A 26,375-nucleotide genomic window follows, 5' to 3' on the forward strand; every position below is an offset into this window, starting at 1 on the left:
TCTGATGACCCAGTATATCCTATGGAGTACGTAGCCTCTTTGACACTATCGTATATATTCACCGCTTATAAAGCACCCAGAATGCCTTACACATATTCTGTTCAAAGAAGTTATGAGCACTTAAAAATATTTAAGATCATGAAGCAAATATTTAAGTAGTACATGTGCCAGATTTTTTAATTACAGATTCTATGAGGAAATCTATTCCTTATTCTGTTGCTTGTTTTTCTGCTTTGAATAAATGAATTTTTTTACTGTAAACCAAATCATAGATACACTTTTTTCTAACATGTGTACCTAAAACCTTTCTCTACTTAACTTTAGAACAACCATCTAGACCTGAAATTATAAGCAAAGCACCATTTCTTGAAACAGAGCAACTACAAAAGGTAAGAACTTGTTTTTTATTAACAACCTGTACTTAGCATAGTATCTGGTGCCTTCTCATGGCCTCAGATGCCAGGAAAAGTAAGTTTGACTTTTCTTTAGGGGAGTTGGCAGTTTTACAGGGGCCAATCAGAAAGTGTTCACAGAATGAGACACTGTACCCACACTGCCTTGCAACCACCGGGGCATTTTGGAAGGTGTAGTCACTTCTGAAGGGAAGGCGTCTTTCCTATTTGAATAAACCGATTGTTTAATAGAATAATAACTGATGGGTACATTTTCCCCAGGGCCAAATTTAGAAGAGGCTTTTTAACAATATGAAATAAGAGGACCTGAAAGAAAATGGATGTGTAAGAGAAACACCAAGTTTTACCATTTCTGAAAATTTGAGTGCCCAAATGGAATGGTCATAGAGTGTCAGTCTCCACACTCTATGACCAAAACTGAATGACTAAAGGATATAGAAACACAGGAAATGGTTGTGAATACCAGATATAGTGTGGGAAGATGGTGGGTGAAGGAATAGAGTCTGAGGAAGGACATTTAGGAGAAAAATAGAGAGGCTAAGCATTAATGGGACAAAGAAATGGGGTATTATCTTTTGAAGATAACGTTAAACTATTATCAACTGGACTAGGGGGAAATGTACACATGTTGGAATATTAACTTTGCAAGCAAAATAATGTGATTAAAGGCAAATGGCTATGTCACTGGACTCCCATATAGCCAATTACAGTTCAAGTCCTGGACCCAGTGGCTTAAACTCACACCAGGCACATGTGCGTGTGTACCCAATATCCCAAGAGGAGAATGGGGGAGAAGGGATTGCGGCGTGGCCATTCCCTCTGGGGGGTGATTTATTGCTTTGTGTCTCACTGTCTCTCTCTCTCTGTCTTTCTGGTGAGCGCACATGCCCTATAGCAAAAACCTCTATAAATAAATAAATAAATAAATAAATAAATAAATAAATAAATAAAACAACGCGATTGAATGTATAAAAAAAAACTTGAAATAAAACAAAACGAAACAAAAATGAGTGTGGTTATAGATAAATCTGGAGAGGTAAAGAGAGGCTGGATGATGACAAGCCTTAAATATCATGAGGGGGTTTGGATTTTCTTCAGTTGACAATATTGAAAGGTTGAAGTACACCTATAAGATCAGCTTTGCCCAATCACACTAGTAGAGATGCAAAGGAAAGTCATATTAAAGGGGGTGAGGAGGAAGACTTTGTGGTTCCATATGTGGGAATACCAGTTGAATAACAGGCTGATTTTCGTCATCTAAAATACCTAAATTTTCCTTTGAGGGGGAAAAAACAAGCAAACAAAAAACAAGACCTGAATGCTTTGAATAAAGTTTAACATATAATATTATTATTATTATTATTATTTTTTTGGAGAGGTTTTTGCTATAGGGTGCATGCACTTGCCAGACAGACAGAGAGAGACAGAGAGATAGAAAGCGAGAAAACACCCGCCAGAGGGGATGGCCAAGCTGCAATCCCCTCTCCTCCCCCCTCCCTTCAGGATGTTGGGCACGCACGCACACGTGCCTGGCGTGAGTTTAAGCCACCGGGTCCAGGACTCGAACCGCGGTCGACTACGTGGGAGTCCAGTGACATAGCCATTATGCTAACTGCTGGTCCCAAGTTTACCATATAATATTATTTGATGAGCACCAGATATTAAATTTAAAACACATTTTAAGGGACTAGCAGATGGCATAATTGTTATATTGTTGGACTCCCACATAGCCTGACCGTAGTTTGAGTTCCGGTCCTGGTGGCTTAAAACACACCTGGTACATATGCATGTTTGTGAAAAAATCCCAAGAAGAGAATGGAGAATAAGGGATTGTGGTGTGGCCACCCTCTGGGGGAGGGGGGATTTCTTACTTTCTGTCTCTCTGTCTCTCTCTCTGTCTCTCTGGTGAGCATATGTGCCCTATAGCAAAAATTTCTAAAAATAAATAAATACATTTGAAGAAAGTAGTGTCATTTATAGAATGTGATAATTATATAGAGTCTGAAATAAATAAAATATGAAATTGAAAAGACAGTCCCATTTTAACACTGTAAATAATTCTTACATATGAAGAGCAGTGAACCACGGTAGTAGTCTATGTTAATGTAGTAATGTTATTTAGTCAATGTAAAAAATAAATAGCGTGAGAATTCATTTAGTAATGCTCTTAAGTGAACATGATTTTATTAATAGCAGCATTTATTACACGTTTAAAGATGAGCAAGACTGTATTTGAAGATACAAGACTGTTTTTATACCAGAGAGCATGTATTGAGTCCTTATTCGATGTTGAAAAAATAAATGTATATTTTGCATTTTGCTTTGTATCTCTAGCAACCTTATGAAATGTTCTTATTTTAATTATTTTAGTAAATAAACAATGTTATCTTAAGAAATAAATGTTAATAATTTATGTGAGAAAAAGAAATCTTTGGAATAGCTCTGTAATCCCGGAGGATTCTGGGGTTCCAAATTGACTGCTCAACTGTACCAATATCCCCTGTTCGTTTTGCAGCTGGGTGACTGCATTTCAAAAGACAGTTACCCGGATGGTAACATCACATGGTACAGGAATGGAAAAGTGCTGCAGCCCTTGGAAGGAGGTGGGTATGAGATGGGCCATAAATCCAGATGACCTGTTATGACTTTTCTTCTTTTGGCATTTTTTAGACTACCCAGGACCTAAATGTGTCACTCTCTTTTAATCTATGACTTCATGCTTTTTTACTTTAAGAATCCAATAAGTCATGAAGTTATTAAAAAAATAAAACACTTTAGCATTTGTGCAGAAGAATCAAGAGCAGGGGAAATCATTTCTGTATGTGGTATGTTCTAAGAGTTAATTAAAGTGAGTGGGAGATTAGATTCCAGGATTCTATTTTTGTCTCTGTCTCTGATTCATGGTTTTGAAAAGATGTCTTCCCTCACTATATGTCAATTTCCCCTCCTATTAAATACACTTAGAAGGACAAAGCCACTTCTAAAGGTGTTGTTATGTTTAAAGATGTTGATTTTCCAATAAAAGTTGCTCATCACCAGTATTCTTCATTTTCTTCAGTGGTAGTCATAACTTTTACAAAGCAAGTGGCCCCACTTACCCAGCTCTATACCATGACTTCATCCTTGGAGTACAAGACAACCAAGGCTGATATAAAAATACCATTCACCTGCTCTGTGACATATTATGGACCATCTGGCCAGAAAACAGTTTATTCCGAACAAGCAGTCTTTGATATTTACTGTAAGTAACCCAATATATAATCACATAACTTTTAAAAAATAATTATTTAATTGTATTTATTATTATTAAATTCATCAGAGAAAGAGAGAGAGGGAAAATGAGAAAGCCAGCTGCCAGGTCTGGGATTCAAACCAAGGTCTGCCATGTGGGAGTTCAACACTTTAACCACCATGTTATCTGCTGGCCTAGTTACATAATTTTAATGAACTAGAGATAAATTTCAAATGCTATTAATCTTTGAAGTCTCAATCCAGTTACTGTTTGAATTCTGTTTCCAACTCAACCCCAAATCCATGACACCCAAATAATCTCTTCTTCCTGGGGAGAACTACAGAATAAACACTTATATACTTTATAGTATCTTTCATTCTTTGTTATTTCTGAGCATTTCCTCCTGTACTGGAGGTTAAATTCTTTAAGGATAAGATCTCTGACTTGATCAATTCCTTCTCATAGTCTTCAGTCCTGGCACACTGCTATAAATTTTGTATAAATTCAAAGTGTCTTCTGGTTATTTTTTCAATTAATGGTAGGAAGTACAAACATGACTGACTGACTTTCTCAAGAATTATCATTTTAATGAAGACAGTTATTTTAATAATGAAATCAATTGCATGCATTAGACTAGATGTTGCATTCCAAGATATTTTTATTAACCAAATCATAGATTTGAAACATAGAACATTAGACTACAAAGCAAGTTTCATGATCTGTTATGACTCCATTATTTTATGTAGCAATAAAGTGAGGTCCAGAGACTTGCTCTAAATTAGCTGAACAGATTGGAATAGAATCTTTTTCTCCACTAGAACCATTTTCTCCAATGCTATGATCTTCCTTGTAAGACAGATGCCTACATAATCTAATGCTAAGAGCAAAGATGTTGGTATTGCAGGCCCAGAGTTATCATCTACTGTGTGTTCGTAAAAAGGTAGATTAATTACTCCAAATCTCAGCTTTCTAATCTTGAAATGGGAAAAATATAATGCCCAACTCATAAGGTTGTTAGGAAGATTAAGTGCAATCGCAAATCTAAAATACGCAACTGCATCTCACATTAAATGTCATTATTAAAGACTATTGTCATTATAACTATATGATCATTGTCATTACATAAACATAGAACTGAAAAATTTTTTGGACTATGCAATAAAGGATTTTATTATTTTTGTCATTATTTAAAATGAATCAAAATATTAAACTGCCATGTATGCTAGAACAACCTAGCACCTACATCTATCTTGAAGAAGAGGCAGGCGTGACAGTAGAGCCTTCGGAGAGTTTTAAATTATCTGCATTTCCATTTTTGGCTCCCTAAGGCACAGAATCTTATACAGAATAAAAACTAAAATTTCAAACCGATCCTACCTTTAAAGGCTTATTTTGCCTTAAACTCGGTAAATAAATTTCAACTTGATTTAAAAGCAAGGAATATTTTTCATCATGTGTAGTTTATCTAAAATCACTAATATTTCTGTTAGTGGAGGTAGAATGTTTTTCTATTCAAAATATTCCATTGGAAATTAACCATCTTGGTGTGAATGTAGAGAGGTAAGACAGTAGAGAATATGAAGATAAATGGTAAGACTTAAGAAATTGGTTTTAGAGAAAACAGGAATGTATCTGAGTGGCAAGCATGTAGAGTTGGATGGGTAGAGAAATTCTTTGATGAATAAGAGGATATTATTTTTTCATGGCTGGCTGTATAGGGTGTGCACAGAGTGGTATTTTTTTTTTCTTTCAGTTTTTGCTGTAAGGCCTGTGTGCTCTCCAGAGACAGATGGAGAGAGAGAGAGGGAAAGTGAGAAATCACCCTCCAGAAGGGATGGCCATGCCGCAATTCCTTCTCCTCCATTTTCCTCTTGAGATCTTGGGCATGCACACACGTGTGCCTGATGTGCTTTTTAAGCTGTCAGCTGGGTCTGAGACTCAGGCTGGGTAAAGAATATAGGTTTTTAAATCTTTCTGCTGATCTACTTTCTGCCTTCTGGTGCTGCCTAAATTTGTGCCATTATTCCTTCTTGCTTATATTTCTATAAGGATTTTTAAAATAGTTTTCTTCCTGTCTGCCTACCCCTCTCTTCTAACCCCAAACAAACTGCCCTCCACACTGCTGCCAGAAATACCTTTCTAAAACACAAACATGAAAGTATTACTGCTATGATTAAAATTCTTCCTGGAGCTCTCAGATTAATCTTCACACTTCTGACTGCAATATGCCTGAGTCCCGTTTAGCCGTGGTCCTGCATTAAGTCTCAGCCCTCCTCACTCCATTATACCCACTGTGGTCTGTTCTGTTCTCCAGATTCTTTCTCCGGGGTACCACTTAGATGCCTTTCATTATCCCAACTTTACCATTCACCAAACACATACTTATTCTTTAAAACCCAGTTTCAGGGTCTGTTCCTCCTAGAAACTTCCTACTTTCATGAATCTGTGGATTACCAGTGATTCCTAACATCATGTGCAGTTTTTATGATGTCACAGTCTTAGGTTTTTTTTTTTTTAATTTAGTTTTATTTATTGTTATTATTTTTAATTTGACCAGAGAGAAATAAAGAGAGAGAAAGGGAAAATGAGAAAGCAAGCCTCCAGGTACGGCACTTGAACCATAGTAGGCCATGTGGGAGTCCCTTGCCTGACTCACCATGACACTCACTGGCCCTGTCACAGTTTTAGTTGTAAGATTGGTGTCATCACAGAGAGAATGACAGTTTATTGAGGTAGGGAGTCTGGTGTTTTCAACTTTCTAATTCCAGTACTCAAAGACGATAAACTAATGGATAAATGACTGAATAGGGATGGATAGAGTTTGAGCAGACTCTTGTGGCTACTGTGTAGGGGTATTTGAAGCATAGTGAGATGTAAGATTCTTGCTTGAGTTAGGTACCACAAGATTGTGAATAGCAGGTTAAGGAATTTTTATCTCAATCTTTATATAGGGAGAGTAAGTGAAGGAATTTTGAATATCACTGCAATAGTTAAGGAGCTACTTCAGAAAAACTAACATGGATGAAATATTTATGACAGTATAGGAAAGAGAGGCTCAAGGTGAGAGTCGAAATGAAGTTTGATGGCGACGCTTCAGGTGTAGGCTATAGGAGTCTGGACTAGGATAGTGTTACTGGGAACAGAGGTGAGAATTAGCTGCAAAATATGTTATGAAATACCAGTCATCTAAACTTGACTGACTAATCAGAGAGAGAAAAAGAGGAAGCCAGAGTCATAAGCAAGTTGATGATTTACAAATAGTCAAAGTAAAATTCAAAGTCAGGGGCAGCAAAAAAAGTGACAGCAAGAGATCTTTCATTTTATGATAAGCATGATAGTGGGCATCCAGAAAGTTATGACTAAAATGCAAATGTTGAGACCAGCAGATGGTGTAATGGCTGTGTTTCTAGACTCCTACATAGTTGACTGCAGTTCAAGTCCCAGCCCCAGTGGCTTAAAACTCATACCAGGTACATGTGTGAGCATGCCCAAGATCCCAAGAGGAGAATGGAGGAAAATCACCCACTGGGGGGTGATTTCTCACTTTCCGTCTCCCTGTTTCTCTCTCTCTCTATGGCAAGCACAGTGCCCCATAGCAAAAATCTCTCTCTAAAAAATAAATGCATAAATAAATAAAATGCAAAAGTTTTACACTAACCCTCTGATCCGTTTAATTATTCAGACCTCTAATGTAGAGTGGACCCTATTGAAGAGAGGATATAGAAAAGGGGAATTTTGAAATAGAGGCAAACATCAGAAGGATTGTGATCCCTAGCTCCTATGTGAGCCACCGTGATGGGTCGTACAGCAGACCCAAGCACTCCTCAGAGAAGCCAACATACAAGAGTGAGGGAGACCCAGAAATGGAAGGCAGCAGGCCATCAAAAACAAACTTCACTTACTTTTCCATTTTACTGAGAAATGCCGGTCAGGAAACTACCTCAGGCAAACTCAGAAAAACAAACAAGAAGTATATTAAACCAATCGCTATTTAGCCTCAGAATGTTCTGGGCAAACAGTCACAGATGCCCAAGCATAAAGAAAAGGCAATGAAGCAACCTATAACAACCCTCCGAAGTTTTTGCCTGCACTTTAATCTTAGAAAGGTAGATAAATGACTGGAAAACGTAGAAAAAGGAAAATAAATAAAAGCTTCCCATCCTACCACTTACTCATTTCATTTTATCAGCTCATAAGAAAATAGGTCTTTGTTGATAGATTATTTTTAGTACCACCCATTGGAAAATATAGACACATGCCTCGATAGTTACCAAGTTTCATGGAAAACGTTCTCTGAAGCAAACCTTTGTGTTATGTGATTTCAAAATTTAGTGTTCAGCTACATAACAAATGGCTAAGTCAAAAAGTGGGCCACGTATAACCTGCACCACCACTGCCTTGTATTTCCTGTTCCTTAGATATGATCCACTGAATCCGAACATTAATTTCTTTAGCATTCTACAGTAGAGCAGTCGCCCATACCAAAGAATATCTTTTAGTTCTATTTTCTCTGTAAAAATCACCAAAGTGGAATGAAATGTGCATATTGGCACCAATGAACAACATTGGGTTATAATATATTCACAGTCCTATTGATTGGGTTCAGTATTTTCCTCAGTTATGGACTTCTGAAGGCACCTTTCTGGTGTTGTTTAGCTCATATTTCTCTTTTTTACTTACTACAGTGTAGTTATATGAATGCAGTGGTGTCTGATAGCTTTAACTACCTGACTAACTGATTGAGCCTTACCAAACTATAAGATTTATATAATGTGGTTAAATTTCCTTATAATGAAATCATACAGTGAGACTGCACCTACTGGTCTTTTTACACATAAAATACTTACAGTCATTCCTACCTCAGTTAGAAACATTTTGCTAAGAAATTGATTTTTTACGTGACAAGGTCTCTTTGTCGTTTGCTCTAAGATTAGTACTTGGTATAGCAAGTGGCTATTAACTTCAATCCTTCTGTAAAAAAATACATTTAAGTAATTACTGTTACTAGCTCTTGAGAAAATTGTGTATAATTTAGTCATTTACATTGTATGCACAGAGTAATTTAGTACTTGATGAAAATGGTTAATTTGTGTCTGTGACTCTTACAGATCCTACAGAACAGGTGACAATACAAGTGCTGCCACCAAAAAATGCCATCAAAGAAGGGGACAACATCACTCTTAAATGCTTAGGAAATGGCAATCCTCCCCCTGAGGAGTTTTTGTTTTACTTTCCAGTAAGTGTCTAAGAATTACTTGATATAGACTACTATTGTTTTGTTCTGTCGCTGGGTTTCTGACTGTTACTGAGATTATATGTACTTGGATAGCTTGAGTGAGAAAGGGTGTTATTCTTGGGACCAAGCAACATCACCTGTAGAAGGCTCTGTGGTAGATTTTTAGGCACCTACCAACATTCTTGCCTTTTTTTCTAAATGTTGGGAGATTTCAGGGACAAAGAAATTTAAAAATCACAATAAATCTTAACTGGAGATTTAATTAACCATATAAGCTATACGAATATGGTCTTTAGATGTAGACAATTATAAAATGAAAAATAATGACAGTAACTGTGGATTCTAAATCTATCCACACAGTTGCCCTGAATATACCTCTGATTTCTGAAACAGGGATACGTTTCTTATACACTGTATTTAGCTTGGTAGAAAATGTTGCAGGCTCTTTCTTGTCATCACATATAATCTGGAAGTCCGGGTCCTTAAATTTTATCCACATCTTAGTTGATAGAAATAATTTGCTGAGAGGACGCTTTGGGAAATTCCTCTACAGTGGTTTTTGGATGTTTCAGTGCAATGGAGCCGGACTAGGAGAGACAGTGTCAGAGGACATAGGTTTCTCTTCTGCAGCTTTGAGTCTGAGATCGCCTCTCATGAGAGAGTCTTATAAACTCAATACTGTGTTTGCTGAGGAGACGGGCTTATGAATTTCATCGGCTACATCACTTAGCAGTATTTAAGAATATTATAAACTACGATACTAGGAAGAATAGTAATTTCTTTTAGACTTAAATGTTGACAGAAAATTTTGTTTCTTCTAATACATTGACATATTATTTTTGTCTCATTTGTAAATGAGCAATTTTGAAATTGATTAGGGTTTTACTTTGGCTGTCAGGGATGAGAGAGCCACATTTGTGTCTCAGTTTTAGCCATGATACCTGCTTGTTATCTTTTCTTGTGAATTTACACTCCTATTTCGTCTATATTTTTTCTGTTCTTAATTTCTTATTTTTTTTCTTTCTTCCCCCATCTTTCTTTCTCATTCTCACTCTTCTTTTTTCCTTCAAAACTTCCTTCCTGTCTTCCTGTCTTTCATTTTTCCTTTGGATACATAGTAAACTTTATTTTAAGCTGCTTCAGATCTTTTTGTCAATTTAGGTAAGGAATAAATACAAAAGTAAAATATCGGATTTTTAAAAATTTGCTATAAAACTCAGATAAGCCATGCTGTCAATAAGATAGGTATTATTAACACAATATAAACTAGCTCCTTAAATTACTTACAACCAAAATATTATTTCTCTGAGAATCAGATGTTAGTAATACAAAGTGCACTCTTTTTTTTTTTTGATCCAATCAAAGAAGTGTTTTTCTCCTTTTTTGCTCTCATCTGAGAGAATGCCATCTTCATCAATAAGTAACAGTTGTTCTCGTTGAAGCTACCAAGTATAATCACCTGATACTTTGCCTCTGTCAAAAGGGTCAGCCTGAAGGAATAAGAAGCTCGAACACCTACACGCTGACAGATGTGAGACGCAATGCGACAGGAGACTACAAATGCTCGCTGACAGACCAAAGGAGCATGATGGCTTCCACTGCCATCACAGTTCACTGTAGGTCCCTTCCTCTTCATCGCCAGCTTCCCTTCAGAGTGTCTAATAGTCTAACTCGATTACCTTTTCAAATAAATTGCAGCTATATCATTCCGAAGTAAGTCGGTTTCAGTAAACTCAGTTAAGAGCACTGGGGTAAGCTCAACCTTGTTCCAGGTTCGCACAGCAATTTCAAAGCCCTGCATGGATCTGATAATGGCAGTTCTTGGTGTTGGTAACCCTCCATCTTTTTTCTAAATACCTTCAATTTGGGTATTCAATTAATAATACTTATATGGGTCATAAAGTAACAACTCATTATATGTTTTAAGAAAATCTTGAAATATTCTTGAAGTTCACAACATTTGCAGTTGGCCCAGGAAGGTGTAGATTAAGTGTCTTTTTTATTACAGAATAATATTAACACCCAAACACAGGCAATACTGTTATGTATGCTTAGGTTTTGAAAGAGGATGTTGATATCATTAAAAGACATTTATTGGGCCAGCTAGGTGGTATAGTGCTTAAGATGACTGGGTCCTACATGGCTGACTGCATGGATTGATTCCCAGATCTGCTGGATTGGAAAACATACCAGGCAGCTGTGCATGTGTGACCAAAATCCCGAGAAGAGAATGGAGGAAAAAGGACTGTGGCATCATAGTCATCCCCTCAGAAGTGTTCTCTCTCTCTCTCTCTCTCTCTCTCTCTCATGAGCACATATGCCCTATTAGCATTAAAAAGAATTTATTGACTGGATGTACTCTATATAAAAGGATAGAAAATTTCTGAAAACAGAACCTTTAAAATCACCTTGAACATATATGTTTATTAACTTGGAATTTGCATTCGATCTCCAGAAAGAACAAAAGTTATCTTGGCCCAAGTATGATGGAAAAAGGGATACACAGAGATTACACATTTCGCTTGAAGGAGTTTTTGTTTTGTTTTGTTTTGTTTCATTTTCTTGTCATCCATGACAGTTCATGTAATCGATGTACCCAATACATCACAGAATCAGTAAAGTAACTCACCCTGCCCCCAATAGCACTGGAACTCGGAGTCAAGCAAGTGTCAGTCTGGCTTATAGGAAGAGGCCAAATTTTCTAATAAATCCTTTCACCCAACAGTACCATCAATTAAGTTTCCCTAAGACATGATTCACTCAATTCCATTGACTATAAAGTGTTCCTTTGTTTGAAAATTAAAGGAGACTTTAGACATTGTCCTAACCACAGGTTCTAAATCGTTTACTCCAGCTGTAATCCTTGGAAAACCTGTAGGAACTAAAATATTGAGGGAGTTACAGAAAGTAGATCAGGGAATAAAATAAGCAGATGGTCTCTTCTGATTGACATAGACAGTGCCTCCTGGTGAGCACTTTAGAAACAATGGACTAGTAAGAAAGCATCAAAGCCACACCATTTCTCTGTGGGTTCCATGTTCCTATTGTACGGTTGGAGTATGTCTCGATCAGGTGCTAGTGAGAGAGAAAACAGTGATCTCTCTGTATAGCAGTAGAGGGTCAGTCATGGGACCATTAATCCAGGCCTTTCCATTAAAAAGAAAAGAAAAGAAAAGAAAAGAAAAGAAAAGAAAAGAAAAGAAAAGAAAAGAAAAGAAAAGAAAAGAAAAGAAAAGAAAAGAAAAGGAATGCAGCTAGCATGAAGAATTGCCTGTGTAATGGCTCTCTGATATCAGGGTTCACGGTATCTTTGGACCAGTAGCCAGTAATCTGGTGCTTTAGAGATGGTGCAGTGTGCTTATGTTTAAGACATGGTAGACCAACACCCTAAAAGAAGAGGGCTCTTATCTGTATTACTTATAGATTGGGCAGGGAGGGATAATTACAAACTGGCAAGGCAAAAGACTTGGTGGCAGCTGCATTGTTCCTTGATGATCAGCTGTGATAAGGGGAAAAAACTCCATGAAAGCGTGTAACAGTTTAATTGGATTTCAGTTCATTTAATTAGATTTAAATGCCTTTTTGTTTTGACAGATAGACTGCAACATAAGGCCCGTATCATTCTCTAAAAGTTGAAAGAAGTATTGCAGATGAATCAATATTTTACACTAAATTAGATGAAAACATAAAATCCCTATTTTGCCCAGTGATTCTTGATTGCTTTTTCTGTTTTCCAAAGACAGATTTGTTTCCTTTCCATACATGCCTAAGGGGAGTGTGGAGAGAGAAGCAGCGAACACATACGCATACCTGCACGTGTCTGCAGAGTAGACCTCTCATCCAGATGCTCAGCCTACACATTCCTCATTGCTGACGTCACAGCTGCTGTTCCCCTGCCAGTTCAGGCACACACACACACATTGTTCTTCAGGACTTTCAAAGCCCATCACTATGTTTTAAAACCCTTTATCTTCTCTCTGGCAAGTTAACTGTCCAGCTAATGAAGTCTTCTAACTCCTCCTGAATAAAATTTTGACCTACATATAATTTACCTAGATATTCTGAGAAAACTCCACTTTTCCATGTGATGTCATATATTTTTATTTATTTTTTTTCCTTTTTTTAAAATAGATGTTTGCCATAGGGTATAAGCACTCACTGGGGAGAGAGAGAGAGAGAGAGAGAAAGAGAAATCACACCTCAGGGAGGATGGGCATGACACAATCTCTTCTTCATTTCCTCCTGGGATCTTGGGCATGCACACATACATGCCTGGAGTGATTGTCATGCCACTGGGTCTGGGATTCAAACAGCAGTCAGCCATGTGGGATGTCCAGTGATTTACCACTATGCCATTAGCTGGTCCCACATCTTTTAAAATATTAATGAGAAACTGTGCTTGAGAGCCTACCATGTGGCAGACACCATGGGTACATCAGTGACAAATCATGGTCACTATCCTCGTGCTTATAGTCCAACAGGAGAAACGAACATTTAAAATGACATTGCAAGCAATCAACACATTGCAATTACAATGTGGAAAACTGTGTAGTGTAACAGCAAATCCCTTATCATAGAATGAAGTCTCAACTCTCAATATGGCAAGCATGGTCCTTCACCGCCTGTCCTCAATTAATTGTATAGGTTTTCCTTTCGTGACATATTACCACTCACACCAGATATTCGTCATTGTGAACTCTGCCAAGCTTTCTCACCTCTTCACCCTTGCTTGTGGCAAAATTTTTCCCTAAGTCTCCACCTATCAAAGCAACCAATCAGAGACCATGAATATCTAACACTTCCTTGACAAAGCTTTGATTATTGCTTTGAAACTCAGTTTGCTTCTGTTCACCACACATCTTTGTTGCTCCTCTATGTATAGGTTCACCTTTAATCTTTCAACAAGTATTTACTGAACTCCTAATCTGGAACATATTTGCTGCTAGGTATTGATTTTATGGGCTGTTTGTTACAGGCAGTAAAGTGCATGATGCTGCTACCTCATTAGATTGTGAGCTCGTTATTTATCTCTTTATCTCCCATCTGTGTTTGGGACATAGTAGCTGTACAAGAAAGGCTTGTTCACTTAAATGGATTTTACTCTTACAGATCATACCAACAGTAAGATTTTTTACAGAAATTATTTTCCATCCATCAGAAAGATTGTATATTTTCAGTTGCACTTACAATCTTTAAAAAAATTCTGCTGACCATGTACTTAACAATAGATCTTATTTTAAATTTCAACTGCATGGGAAATAGAATAATATTTTTAAAAATATCTACCAATACAGTAAATTCTCTCTGAAGAAATGCATAGACTATCTCATGGTTTTTCAGTTCATTTCCTGATGTCTAAATATACTTGATTTCCTAACATTGGCCTTACCAACTCTATAATACTTACCTAGTCATCATCTTTCTTTATTTACTTCCACAAATGATTTAAGATTTTTTTCCCTAAGGTGATAGAGACATATTTATAGGTGCTCGAAACATCAATCATGTTAACAGCAAATAAATGCATGATCAAGTAGATTGGCCAATCATTTGTCCTCTCAACATGGACTTGAAAGACGAGTCTGATGATGTTATAGTTCAGTTATTTTCATCACATAAATCCGTTTTTCATTTTCAATTGCAGTTAGAAGGAGTTGATTCTTTGACATTTTTTTTTCTTCTCCAAAATTTTGACTATCTTATTTCTTGAAGTTTGTATTTCAAACAGATTTTCTGCTTCACAGATTTGGATTTGTCTTTAAACCCAAGTGGGGAAGTGACCAAGCAGATTGGCGATGCCCTGCCCGTATCATGCACAATATCTGCTAGTAGGAATGCAACTGTGGTATGGATGAAAGTAAGTCATAGTTCTTGGTGCTATCCTGCTGTCTAGATGGATTATTTTGTGTTTGTAGTTCATATTATTTCCAAGTATGCGTATTCTTGGATGTCTTATATACCTTCACTGACATTCTCTCTCTCTAATAATATAAATTCACAATAAAATTTTAGAGGTACTCACCAGTAGGGTTGCATTTATCATTGATGATTCAAAACGTAGTTTGTGGGATTACTTTAATTACATGAATATATTACGTACTCTGCCCACATCTGCATGTGTATAAATTGGCTATATGCTTCAGGGCTTAACACTTCACGAGGCATTTAACCCATTTGATTCTTACATGATTCTTACAACAACCTTGTGGAATATGAAAGTCATTTATTATTTTTCCTTCATTATTTATAAATAAATTGAGGCAAGAGCCATCAGAACATTCATAAAGGATAAAGCAGAGACTTGAGATTAGGCATTAGTAACTGTGAATATTATGCTCTGGTCACACACCTGATTTTTCCTCTTTGCTACAAAAACTACTTTTTTTTTTTGAGAGGTTTTTGCTATAGGGCACATGCACCAGAAAGACAGAGAGAGACAGAGAGATAGAAAGTGAGAAATCATTCCCCAGGAGGGATGCCATGCTGCAATCCCTTCTCCTCCACCCTCCTTTCGGGATCTTGGACACGCACACACACACACACCTGGCATGAGTTTAAGCCACTGGGTCTGGGACTCAAACCATTGTCGACTACATGGGAGTCCAGCGACATAGCCATTACGCCAACTGCTGGTCCCACTAAAACTACTCTTAAGTTTCCCAAAGTAAGTACCACTGGATGAGGAGTTTCTAGAAGGAATCTCTTTTTATCCCTGGGTCATAGTAGGATACCCAGAACATAGTAAGAGCTTACTCAGCATTTCCCACATGTCTTGGTGCTTTTCTGTCACTAACTGGTTGTCACTTTGGTGATTTATAAAGAATAAAGGTTTATTTTGCTTATGATTTTTGAGATCTAAGGTCAAGGCCAACATCTGGTATAAGTCTTCTTGTTGGTGTGGCTCTCCCAAAATGGCACAGGATATCACATGGCAAGAGCTTGTGCTTTTCTGATGCCCCCTCCTCATAAACCCACTGAGATTCCATCACGGGGGCCTCCCCTGGAAGTCCTATCTAATCTGAAGCACCTCCCAGAAGCCCCATCTCTTAATGTCACAATTAGATTAAGTTTTCACTCTCTTAGTACTTCATAATACAACCAAATATCAACACACAGATTCTTGGGAGAGACACTCAAAACCACATAACTGAATGAGTTCTTTAGTCTATTATTGGCTGCAACCTAGGCCATTTCCTGGAGACACATTCATTGCTGTCTGTTCAGATTGAGAAAGTGAGTTTGGTAATTGGTGATTTGAGACAGGATTATCATCAAAGGAAATGATTGTAACTATAATCCCTCCACTTAAACCTTTGACTAGTATATCCAAACACCCAGCCTATTTGTTACTAGAGCATGACACATGAGAAGAGTGCTTAAACAGTGATACATTGAGCAAACACTCATGCCAATTGAAATAGAAATTGACAAGTATTATCTTTATTAAAAATAGGGAAGAGGGGGACCACAGATGGCGTAATGCTTACATTTCTGGACTCTCACATAGTCAACTACTGTTTGAGTCTGGGACCCAGTGGTTTAAAACTCACACTGGGTGCACATGTGTGCATGCCCAAAATCCCAAGAGGAGAATGGAAGAGAAAGGACTGTGGTGTGGCCATTCCCACTGGGGGTGCTTTCTCACTTTCTGTCTCTCTCTTTCTGTGTGTGTGTGTGTGTGTGTGTGTGTGTCTGTGTGTGTGTGGGGGGCGCACCTGCAACTCATAGCAAAAATCTCTCTCTCTCTCTCTCTCTCTCTCTCAAAAAAAGAAAAAGAATTAGTCAAGTGGGCCGGCCTATGGCCTGCTGGCTGAGGTGACTAGATCCTAGATGGCCAAAAGCCCAGTTTGGTCTCAGACCCGGGGACTTGAAAAACACGGCAAGCCCGTGTGCATGCATATCCAAAATCCTGACAGAGGGAGAAGTAGAGGAGAAGGGATCAAGCTGTGACCATCCCCAGTGGGGAGACAGGGGGCTGCTTTTGTGCTTTCCCAATCTTTCTCTTTCTCTCTGTGGAGAACACACATCTGGAATTTTTTTTAATTGTGGATAAATTTATGCCTACAATTTCTTCTCAATAAAAATTATTTTGCATTACTTTGTAGTTCGATTTTTGACCCCTTTCATTTTAAATCCTCTGTTACTTGTTTTCATACTGTAGAACTCAATTTTTCTTTCACTTTTTATTTTGGTCACAACCCCATCACAACTTCTTGTTCACTCATGTAATTAAATGTCACTCTGTAAGCTAAATATTTAACATGATATATTTGTGGTAGTCAATGGTCACATGGCTAGGCAAGTTCTAAGCAATTAGGCAAATCAAAAATTGTATGAATGTCCACAATGTGTTTTACCACAGGATTAGAAATGCCAAGTTTGCTGTGCCTAAACCACTTACTAAATGCACTCAGTCACTGTTGTTGCCTGAATACCAAATATATTCCGTCATTCATGAACACCTAATGCATTTGCAGCAGTGCTGACCAGTACTGCCCTACCATTGGCTGGATGATGGGGTTGGTAAGATACCTTAGTGGACAAAGAAATATAGTCTTAGGACTGTTCATAGTTGCCTGCTCAAAACCATTTTAACTTCTGACAAAATAGGATTATTTTCTGTATATTAGGTGCTTTTTTTTAATTAAATGTTATGTTTTCTTTGCTTCCAGAAATTAAGATAATGATCTGTTATAAAAATTTTCTTCAAAAGCAGTATTGAGAGAGTGGGTGGTACATAGTAGATTTGCGGTACAAAGGAAAGAAACACTTAACAGACAAAAAATGTAAAGCTCTCTGTTGAGGGACCGGCAGGTAGAGTAGTAGTTCAAGGTGCTGGGCTCACACATGGCCAACCACAGTTCAAGTCCCAGACCTGGTGGCTTACTTTCTCACTTTCCTTCTCTCTCTTTCTCTATCTGTCTCTGATCAAACTAGAAAGTAATAATAATAATAACAATAAAAGTTAAATAAAATAATTCCTTTTTAAAAAGCTCTATGTTGAAAAAATAGATTGCATACATCATAAAAAATGTTTATTTTAGACAATAAAAAAATAAAAAGCAGTCTTAAAATAATAGCTGTGGCTCTGTAATGAATCCTTTGTACTGATAAGGGTATCATATGAAATGCCTTTCAGACACTTACACCATCAGTGATTAAGTACCACAAGTCCTCCTTTCTGTCAGCCCTATGTCATCTACAAATACTACAAAGACTACTTTTAGTGATTGAAACTTTCCTCAATGAAAACACATTAAATCATTTATAAATTTATGTCCTCCTAATAATTTAATGTAATATTATTAACCCACTTCAGAAGTTAAGGAAATCAAGTCTCATAAGATTATGAACTTCCAGGACCAGCAGTTAGCATAATGGCTATGTTGCTGGACTCCCATGTAGTTGACCATGGTTCGTATCCCGGACCTGGTGGCTTAAAACTCACGCCGGGCACGTGTGCATGCGTGCCCAAGATCCCAAGAGGAGAATGGAGAAGGGATTGCAGCGTGGCCATCCCCCCTGGGGGGTGCTTTCTCACTTTCTGTCTCTCTGTCTCTCTCTGTCTGTCTGGCGAGCACACGTGCCCTATAGCAAAAACCTACACACACACAAAAAAAAAAGATTATGAACTTCCTCCAAATTATAAATTCAGTAAATAGAAGAGTGTGAAACAAAACTCTATTGTATCTGACTTTAAAACCACAAAGCCAATGGAAATCTATTTTTTGAAGTAGCTGATGTTAAGAGAAAGAAGCTTGCATTTTCATTATAAAAGAACAGTTTCAGGCTTAATTATTATCTAATAAATACAGTGAGAGTTGTAATTGTGCCATGTGAGGTAATATGCTTTTCATTTTACCAGGATAACATCAGGCTTCGATCTAGCCCATCATTTTCTAGTCTTCATTATCAGGATGCTGGCAACTATGTCTGTGAAACTGCTCTCCAAGAGGTCGAAGGACTGAGAAAAAGAGAATCCTTGACTCTCATTGTAGAAGGTAATAAAAGAGTTGGGCATCAGTTCAAAATTTCTTTGAGAATTTGATACCTGGTTTCTTTTATGATCTCAGTTCAACATCGTATTTTAATTGTAATGCTATTTTAGGAAAACCTCAAATCAAAATGACAAAGAAAACTGATCCCAGTGGATTGTCTAAAACAATAATCTGCCATGTGGAAGGTTTTCCAAAGCCAGCTATACAGTGGACAATTACTGGCAGCGGAAGTGTCATAAACCAAGCAAGTATTTGTCTTCTTGTTATATGCTGCACTTGGTACAATGTGGGGCTTTATTTAGGTTCCTAAACTGTTACCTGCTTTGTTACCACATGAAATTTGTAGTGTGCTCTCAAAAGAAGCGTTGCCCAACTTCTTAATTTTCCCAAAGGAACACCATGGCTCAAAGAGAAATTTTAAATAACAAAGCCATAGAGAATGGAAGAACCATTATATTGTGGTTGGTATCTGTTTTTAGAAGAATGTTCAAAAAAAAAAAATAGTGTTGCTCCATGGTCATTAATTCTTGAAATTTGGGTGATTGAAACATTACGGTATACACTTCTCTGCATCATAAATTTACACATTGAGAATAAGTAGACTCCATTACGTTGCTTACTTATGCACATTACGGGGTATTTCTTCTTAAAACTGGGCCCTGGGGGGTGGTGAAGAACGACGTCACTGCTGTGAACATATGGTCAAATTTGCCTGTGCCTGGGCTAGGGCCCAAATAAAGCATGAAATTAATAGCTAGAATGTGCAATTCTGAACAAAAGGGAGCATAAATAGAACCTTACTACATATGCTTTTTGCAGGACATTTTAGTAATAGTAAAAGGTTAAGAACTTAGGAAAATGTCCAATAATATTTTCCTGATATTAAATCTTTGGGGGAAAAATTAGAATCTGGCCTATTACTGGAAGTTCAGAACTGTGATTCCACCAAATTGCCAATCTGCTTGGGTTAGTGACATACTTGTTAATTCCACTTCCTCTACAGCAGTCTCCATGCCCCTCTTCTCAGTAGAACCCGTTAAAGACTCTCCAGGAGCACCCTGAGGTGTCATTTTATTCTTTGAATCTTCTGTGCTGCCTTCTTCCAGATTTGGACTCAGTTGAAATGTGAGAAGACATGTATAAGGCAAAGAGCTTGAAACTAATTTGAGTTAAAACTTCCACTTATCTCTGGCCAGTAGTCCAGCTTAGGCAGTGCAGCTTAGCAGGTCATGTGGCACGGGGCTCTTTCACCAGTGGGTGAGGCAGCGATACTGTCTGCATAATTCCAAGTATGGATGGCCCTAAAGCAGTAGGCACACTTGAAGCAAATGACTGCCGATTTGGTTAGGAATGACGGGACACACAAATGAGAGAGTATGCTGCAGGAAAGCATACGTGCTCTGGGCCCTGCAGACCTAAGGAAATGTAGTTTCTTTGATTGGGAATAAAGATATAAACCACCTGAATTGCTGATGAGGTACAGATCTATTTTCTAGCATCAAAAATAATTATTTTCTGCGCTGTTCATATTGCTCACTTTTTTCAATTAAGTGATAAGTGCAGCAGCAAAAAACCTTTAGGTTCTGGTAATGCAGGCAGAGAAAAAAGAAAAATAAGCACATAAGAAATATTTGATGAATGAAAAGGATACAAAGATTCAAAGAGCTATCCTAGAAAGGAGCAAATATACTTTGCAGAGATTAAAATAACAAAAATAAAGACTGTGAGGATGTCACATGAAAAATCTTCGTGGGAAGTGGAAAAGTAGTAGGTGAAGTTACCATGAGGATAAAAATAATAATGCCATTCTTCACTGTCAAGGAGAAGGATTGATTCTGGCCCACTAGGTGATACACTATCTTTCCTGTTCTAGGTTTTGCTGATCCATTCATAATCTTTTATTTGTTACCTTTTCAAATACATGGTGAATCTATTGTTTTACAACGACAACATATGTCTACCCTTCTCTGCCCCCAGAGACTAGATGGGAGTCCAAATATGAAACTACTTCTTGTCGTCAAGCTGCTTACAGTGTACTTAATGAGAAAGCAAACAAAATAGAAGCGAAATAAAAGAGGAAATTATGTGTATATATCATGTTTTAGAAAGGAGTAAAACCTCATATTTGCATCAGTTATATTATATATAGGAATAAACGAACAAGATTAAACTGGTTTGTGTATGTTTGAAGAAATTAAATATAGTGGTTGTCCTCATTAATACCTCACAAAACTCAAATCAACCTAGCAGTCACTGGAAAGAATTCATCCTCTGTATTTGGCACAGAAAATTTTAGAACAAATTATTTCATTTACCCATAAGCAAATTACATGTGAGGTGTCTTTAAAAAGTTCAAGGGAAAATGCATATTATGAAAAAATTCTGCATGGAACTCAAATTTCATTGCACCAAAATAAACTGGTACTCTAATTTCATTTTCCCATGAACTTTTTGAAGTCTCCTCTCACATACACATGCACGTAAATATAATAGTTTAAGATTAAAGAATTAACCCCTCTAGTAAAACACATTGACCAAATTCATAAATAATTACATTTCTAAGTTTATGGAGGGAAATTTTGTGACTAGATAATCACTAATTAATTACTTTGAGACAAGTACCATCCTACCAAAACACTAATCAAACCGGAGCATCCATTGAAAAAGAGAGTAAATAATGTAATTATTAGAATTTACAATAGAAACATCAACAGAAATCTCACTATATTGATCTTTTTCCTATCTTCAGTAGATATAGGCTCACATCAGTCTTTACCTAAAACCTTACATATCATCTTAAAAAGCAGACTGCACTGCAGACCACCCCATTTATCCAATTTCATTCAAAAGTATTCTTTCCCTGCTTCTTAATACACTTCCATTTCTAACCCCAACTCCCTTTTCCTTTTTCCAGACAGAGGAATCCCCTTATATCAATGGCAAGTATTATAGTAAAATTATCATTTCCCCTGAAGAGAATGTTACATTAACTTGCACAGCAGAAAACCAGCTGGAGAGAACAGTAAACTCCTTGAATGTCTCTGCTAGTGAGTATTTCATTTCTGGCATTAAAAAAGTAAGAAAATTTGAAGTTATTCTTCATTAGTTTAAAATCTTCAATTCCATCTTCCTGTACTGCATTATGGTAAGTTTTATTTCTTTATTTTGCATTTGGTATCATCATCACAAGGTTTTTGTTTTTTCCTAGTGTTCATTCTTGTACTATCCTTGTCTTCTCTTGACAGTTCAGTTACTTCGTATTTTATGGGTCCGAGATCTTACCCTGTACAGGAATATTTTTTAAGAGCAACAGAGAATAAGAAATAAGTTACTGTTACTTAATTAATATTTTCTATTCAGTGTAAAAATAAAGGCTACATTCAAACATTTTGTAACAGTTTTAAATATAATAATTTTAAATTTCTTTTAGTCTATTATTTTGCATTCCAATTATTTGCAGTGTATCCTACTCTTAGTTTGAGAGTACCACAAATGAGGCATTATCAAATGAAAAGCAAAACTGCTATTAGAATTCATGAACTCTAGTTTAAAACATTGTTCTTTTTGTCATATCATTTTTGAATCATAGCCAAAAGTCATATAAATGAAATGATCTCAAGAAAGTGAACAAATCTGTCAATCTGAAATCAACATAGTACATATGTAACAAGACCAGCTTCATCTGAAAACATTTTTCATTTAATGTGATATTATCCATCATCTTCAGTTCTGTTATTGTTCCTATTGTTATATCAACCTAAAATCAAGACTGGCCTGGAATGAGGCTCAATTCTGAACAGGATGCTAACTGACCTGCCAAACCTTTGTGCTTTAGTCGTTTGGAATCTTGTATGTGACAGCAGCAGGTTAAGTATACGCCGAGTAGGAATTAGCAGGAACTCGGAGAAAATAATTGTCTAAAGATAATGGTACCTAACAGATTATGATTGGACTACAAAGGCTCAGTGGATTGACAGGAGAAAAGATCCAAACAAAATTAACTCTAAACCAGGAGCATTGACTTCTCAGAATGCAATTCAGCGAGTATTGATTTGTCCCATCTACAAAGAGAACCTATTCTTTCTTCCTGAACACAAATCCTTCTTTTTATTTGAACCCATTGAATGGTGTACTTTCGTTTTCTAGGCTTTGCAGTGGCTTGATCAACATTTAATACAGTAGTTTTCAAATTCAGAAAGTACCTTTTGAGATTCCAATTTAGTATACACGATACAGGGTCTGGGCATATACATTTTGACAAATATAACTGACATTTTTGATGCAGGCTCATGCACTTTTAAGGATATTTATATAGTTTAATGGTGGACACACATCCACATTAGCCTTGATTCTTCACTGTCAAAGTTATTGGGAAGGCTTTTACAAACATCATATATGTTGCTTCTTAATCTCTAAGGCATCTTAATTTTAACCTCCACCTACACAACTCTGAGACATCTCTAGTGGTAAGTCTTGGACGCTAGAAGATGGAAATGAATTCTTCTGTAGCAGGGCAGAATAAGTTGAGAAGAGTTGAGTAACACCATATCATAGATTTCATAGGTGCCAATTTGTTTCTCTTAAAGAGCAGGTACTATTAAAAGGTGATAGATAGTAGTAGAAAAATTAATATGGATTTCCGATTAGTTGTATAGCTTGTCGGTTGTGAAATTTTTATGTTCGATTAATACCTTTGCAGGTTAACTACTCTTCTCTTCTTAAAATAAGATAAATTTCTTTGTAGGGAAGTTCATGCTTTATTGTGTGGATTTTATTTTATTTTTTTTACCCTTAGCTGTAGAATAGATATTTTATCTTTGAGTATTATTACATCATACTATAATGGTAAAAGGTGGCTTTCATATATCAACAAATTTTGTTTTTAATTTCATATTAACATTTTTCATTTCAGTAAGTATTCCAGAACACGATGAGGCAGACGAGATCAGTGGTAGGTACTATGCTGCCGACTCTTCTTCCTTGACTAACAGCTCAAGATTCATGAAGTGTCATTGTATGAGTAATTTGCTTAGCTATTCACAATTCGAATTGAACTAAAATACCAAATGAGATGAGACAGTAAGAATGCTAAAACGTTACCCTTTAAAATCACAAGTTTGCATGACAACCACAGTAGTGAACCTTAGTCATTTTTACTAAGAAGTAGTAATAGATTAACTTCTGTTTTAAAATCCTTGGCAGTGTCTGTAATTTGCAAGGACTTTTCTTCTCTGTCGTAGATGAAAACAGAGAAAAGGTGAATGACCAGGCGAAACTCATTGTGGGAATCGTCGTCGGCCTGCTCCTTGCTGCCCTTGTCGCTGGTGTTGTCTACTGGCTGTATATGAAGAAATCAAAGTAAGTTGTGAACAAAAGATCTTCTTTCACTGGGAGAAAACACAGTGTGTTTACTATGTTTGCTCGAGCTATGCACGTAATTTCCACAATTGGAAATACATCAGCAAAATTAGGCTGATTCTGCTCACAGTGAAGACGTAGCTAACATCAGTCACATGGCCTGGGATATGATTTCACCCATGTCCCTTTACTTTTCTCAATCAATAGTATGGATTCAATTATTTCACTGTTTAGTGTTTAGGTAGATTTTTTTTTTAAGTGTATACTGCCTAAAGGTCTATCATTCTAAATCTTTTAGTTGAGTTTGGTGAGGATGACTTAGCTAGCTAGTACATCTTACAGAAACTTCAGGTGCTGTTGCAATGACAAGGCTGGCCAGCAGTGAAGCCTTCGATGCGGAAGGAATATCTTCTTGTCATTACTTCGCTATTGTGTTTAGTTGACTTTGCTCCACCTAAGAACCTCTTTCAAGAAAAAAAAAAAAAAATCATGATTATTTTACTTGAATTTTTAAAAATTGACTAGACAAAGCACAAAATTTAAAATTGCTTTAGATAGTATTAGAGTGTTTTGGTCAGTGTTCTCTAGAGAATCAGACTAACTGTGCATGTGCATGTGTGTATTTAAAGAAAATGATTGTAAGGAATTGACTTACATGAGTCCAGAGTCTGAGAAGTTCTAACATCTCCAGACAGGAAGCTGGAGTCTCAGAAAAACCAGTGTATAGTCAGTGCCCTAAAGCCTGAGAACCAGGAGAACTGATGGTGTAAGTTCTAGCTTAAAATACAGCAGAATGGAGATAGGAAGAGCTGATGTTTTAGTATAAGTCTGAAAGTCAGTAGAAAACTGTCAGATTAAGGGTCAAGCATGAAGAGTTCTTTCTGCTAAGCTTCTTTGTTTCATTTATATTTCAATTGATTAAAGAGATCCATCCACACTCGGGAGGACAATCTACAGTACTCAGTCTATGAATTCAAATGTCAGTTTCATCCAGATACAGCCAGCAGAATGTCTGACCACATGTCAGGACAACAACACATGACCCAATCAAGTTGAGGGATAAAATTAATCATCACACTTGGTAGCAAATACGTTCTTTTTCTCGAGGAGTATTTTACCTATTAGGTCATCTGAAAAGTCATGACATATTTTTCCATGCAAAAATGCACCATGACTTTTCTGACCACCTAAAACAAACACTCCACGTGGATTTGCATCCATGGGATCTATAGAAAACTTAGAAGACTGCCTGTTCATGGACGTGAAAAAAAATGCAGTCCAAAGGTAATCTCTATCTTATAGAGATTTTCTTTCTATGTATACAAGTTTTCTGATCATCAAAATTTTGTTCTTCCCGTATAATCCAAGATAAGGCATTCACAAATCTAAGTTTGACTGCTTGGGTATTTCCATTTTATTAGGATTTATGATGCACTCCAAAATGATTAAATTTTTTAAAGAATAAAAATGAAATTTTTCTTTATCCTGAATATTACCTGAAAAACAAAATGTCGTCTTCTACATTATGGTCAAACAAATATTAAAGTTTTTAAATAATTATTTTATTTAATATTTATTTATTTACTTATTTATGTATTTACTTATTTTTGGAGAGGTTTTTGCTATAGGGCACGTGCACTCGCCAAAAAGACAGACACAGAGAGACAGAAAGTAAGAAATCACCCCCCAAGGGGATGGCCACCCTGCAATCCTTTCTCCTCCATTCTCCTCTCAGGATCTTGAGCACATATGCACATGTGCCCCAGCATGAGTTTAAGCCACTGAGTCCGGGAGTTGAATCGCAGTAGACTACTTGGGAGTCCAGCGACATAGCCATTACACCAACTGCTGGTCCCAATTTGTTTATTTATTTTATTTATTTTAATTTGACAAGAGAGGGTTAGAGAGAGAGAGAGAGAAAGCAAGCTGCCAGGTCCAGGACTCAAACTGTGGTTGGCTATGTGGGAATCCAGTACCCTCAACCACCATGCCATCTGCCGACCCACAAATATTAACTCCTTAGAGCACCTTTGACATCCTCAATCAGCCCGTTATAATAGGCAGTACCATACCAGCAATATTTGTCTTTCTATAAATGAAACAAATGTGTGGGAGGCTGTGTATCACCATAGTTTTCA

General features: G+C 36.9%; 1 protein-coding gene across 3 annotated transcripts in view; it reads left to right on the forward strand.

Annotated features, from left to right (window-relative positions):
• ALCAM (activated leukocyte cell adhesion molecule) overlaps positions 1 to 26,375 on the forward strand; it is a 230,507-nt gene that overhangs the window by 182,363 nt on the left and 21,769 nt on the right. For 2 of the 3 annotated variants that reach the window (XM_006146261.3, XM_014586940.2), the window contains exons 4-14: positions 325 to 389; positions 2,929 to 3,016; positions 3,472 to 3,654; positions 8,754 to 8,881; positions 10,365 to 10,497; positions 14,626 to 14,738; positions 18,747 to 18,882; positions 18,990 to 19,123; positions 21,794 to 21,926; positions 23,792 to 23,830; positions 24,120 to 24,237. In XM_006146261.3, coding sequence (XP_006146323.1) covers positions 325 to 389; positions 2,929 to 3,016; positions 3,472 to 3,654; positions 8,754 to 8,881; positions 10,365 to 10,497; positions 14,626 to 14,738; positions 18,747 to 18,882; positions 18,990 to 19,123; positions 21,794 to 21,926; positions 23,792 to 23,830; positions 24,120 to 24,237 — 1,270 coding nt within the window. The remainder of the gene's footprint in view (positions 1 to 324; positions 390 to 2,928; positions 3,017 to 3,471; positions 3,655 to 8,753; positions 8,882 to 10,364; positions 10,498 to 14,625; positions 14,739 to 18,746; positions 18,883 to 18,989; positions 19,124 to 21,793; positions 21,927 to 23,791; positions 23,831 to 24,119; positions 24,238 to 26,375) is intronic. The other variant, XM_006146262.3, reaches the window with a different exon arrangement.

The sequence above is a fragment of the Tupaia chinensis genome, unplaced genomic scaffold (assembly GCF_000334495.1).
Source record: "Tupaia chinensis unplaced genomic scaffold, TupChi_1.0 Scaffold000174_1, whole genome shotgun sequence".
Classification (NCBI taxonomy): Eukaryota; Metazoa; Chordata; class Mammalia; order Scandentia; family Tupaiidae; genus Tupaia; species Tupaia belangeri.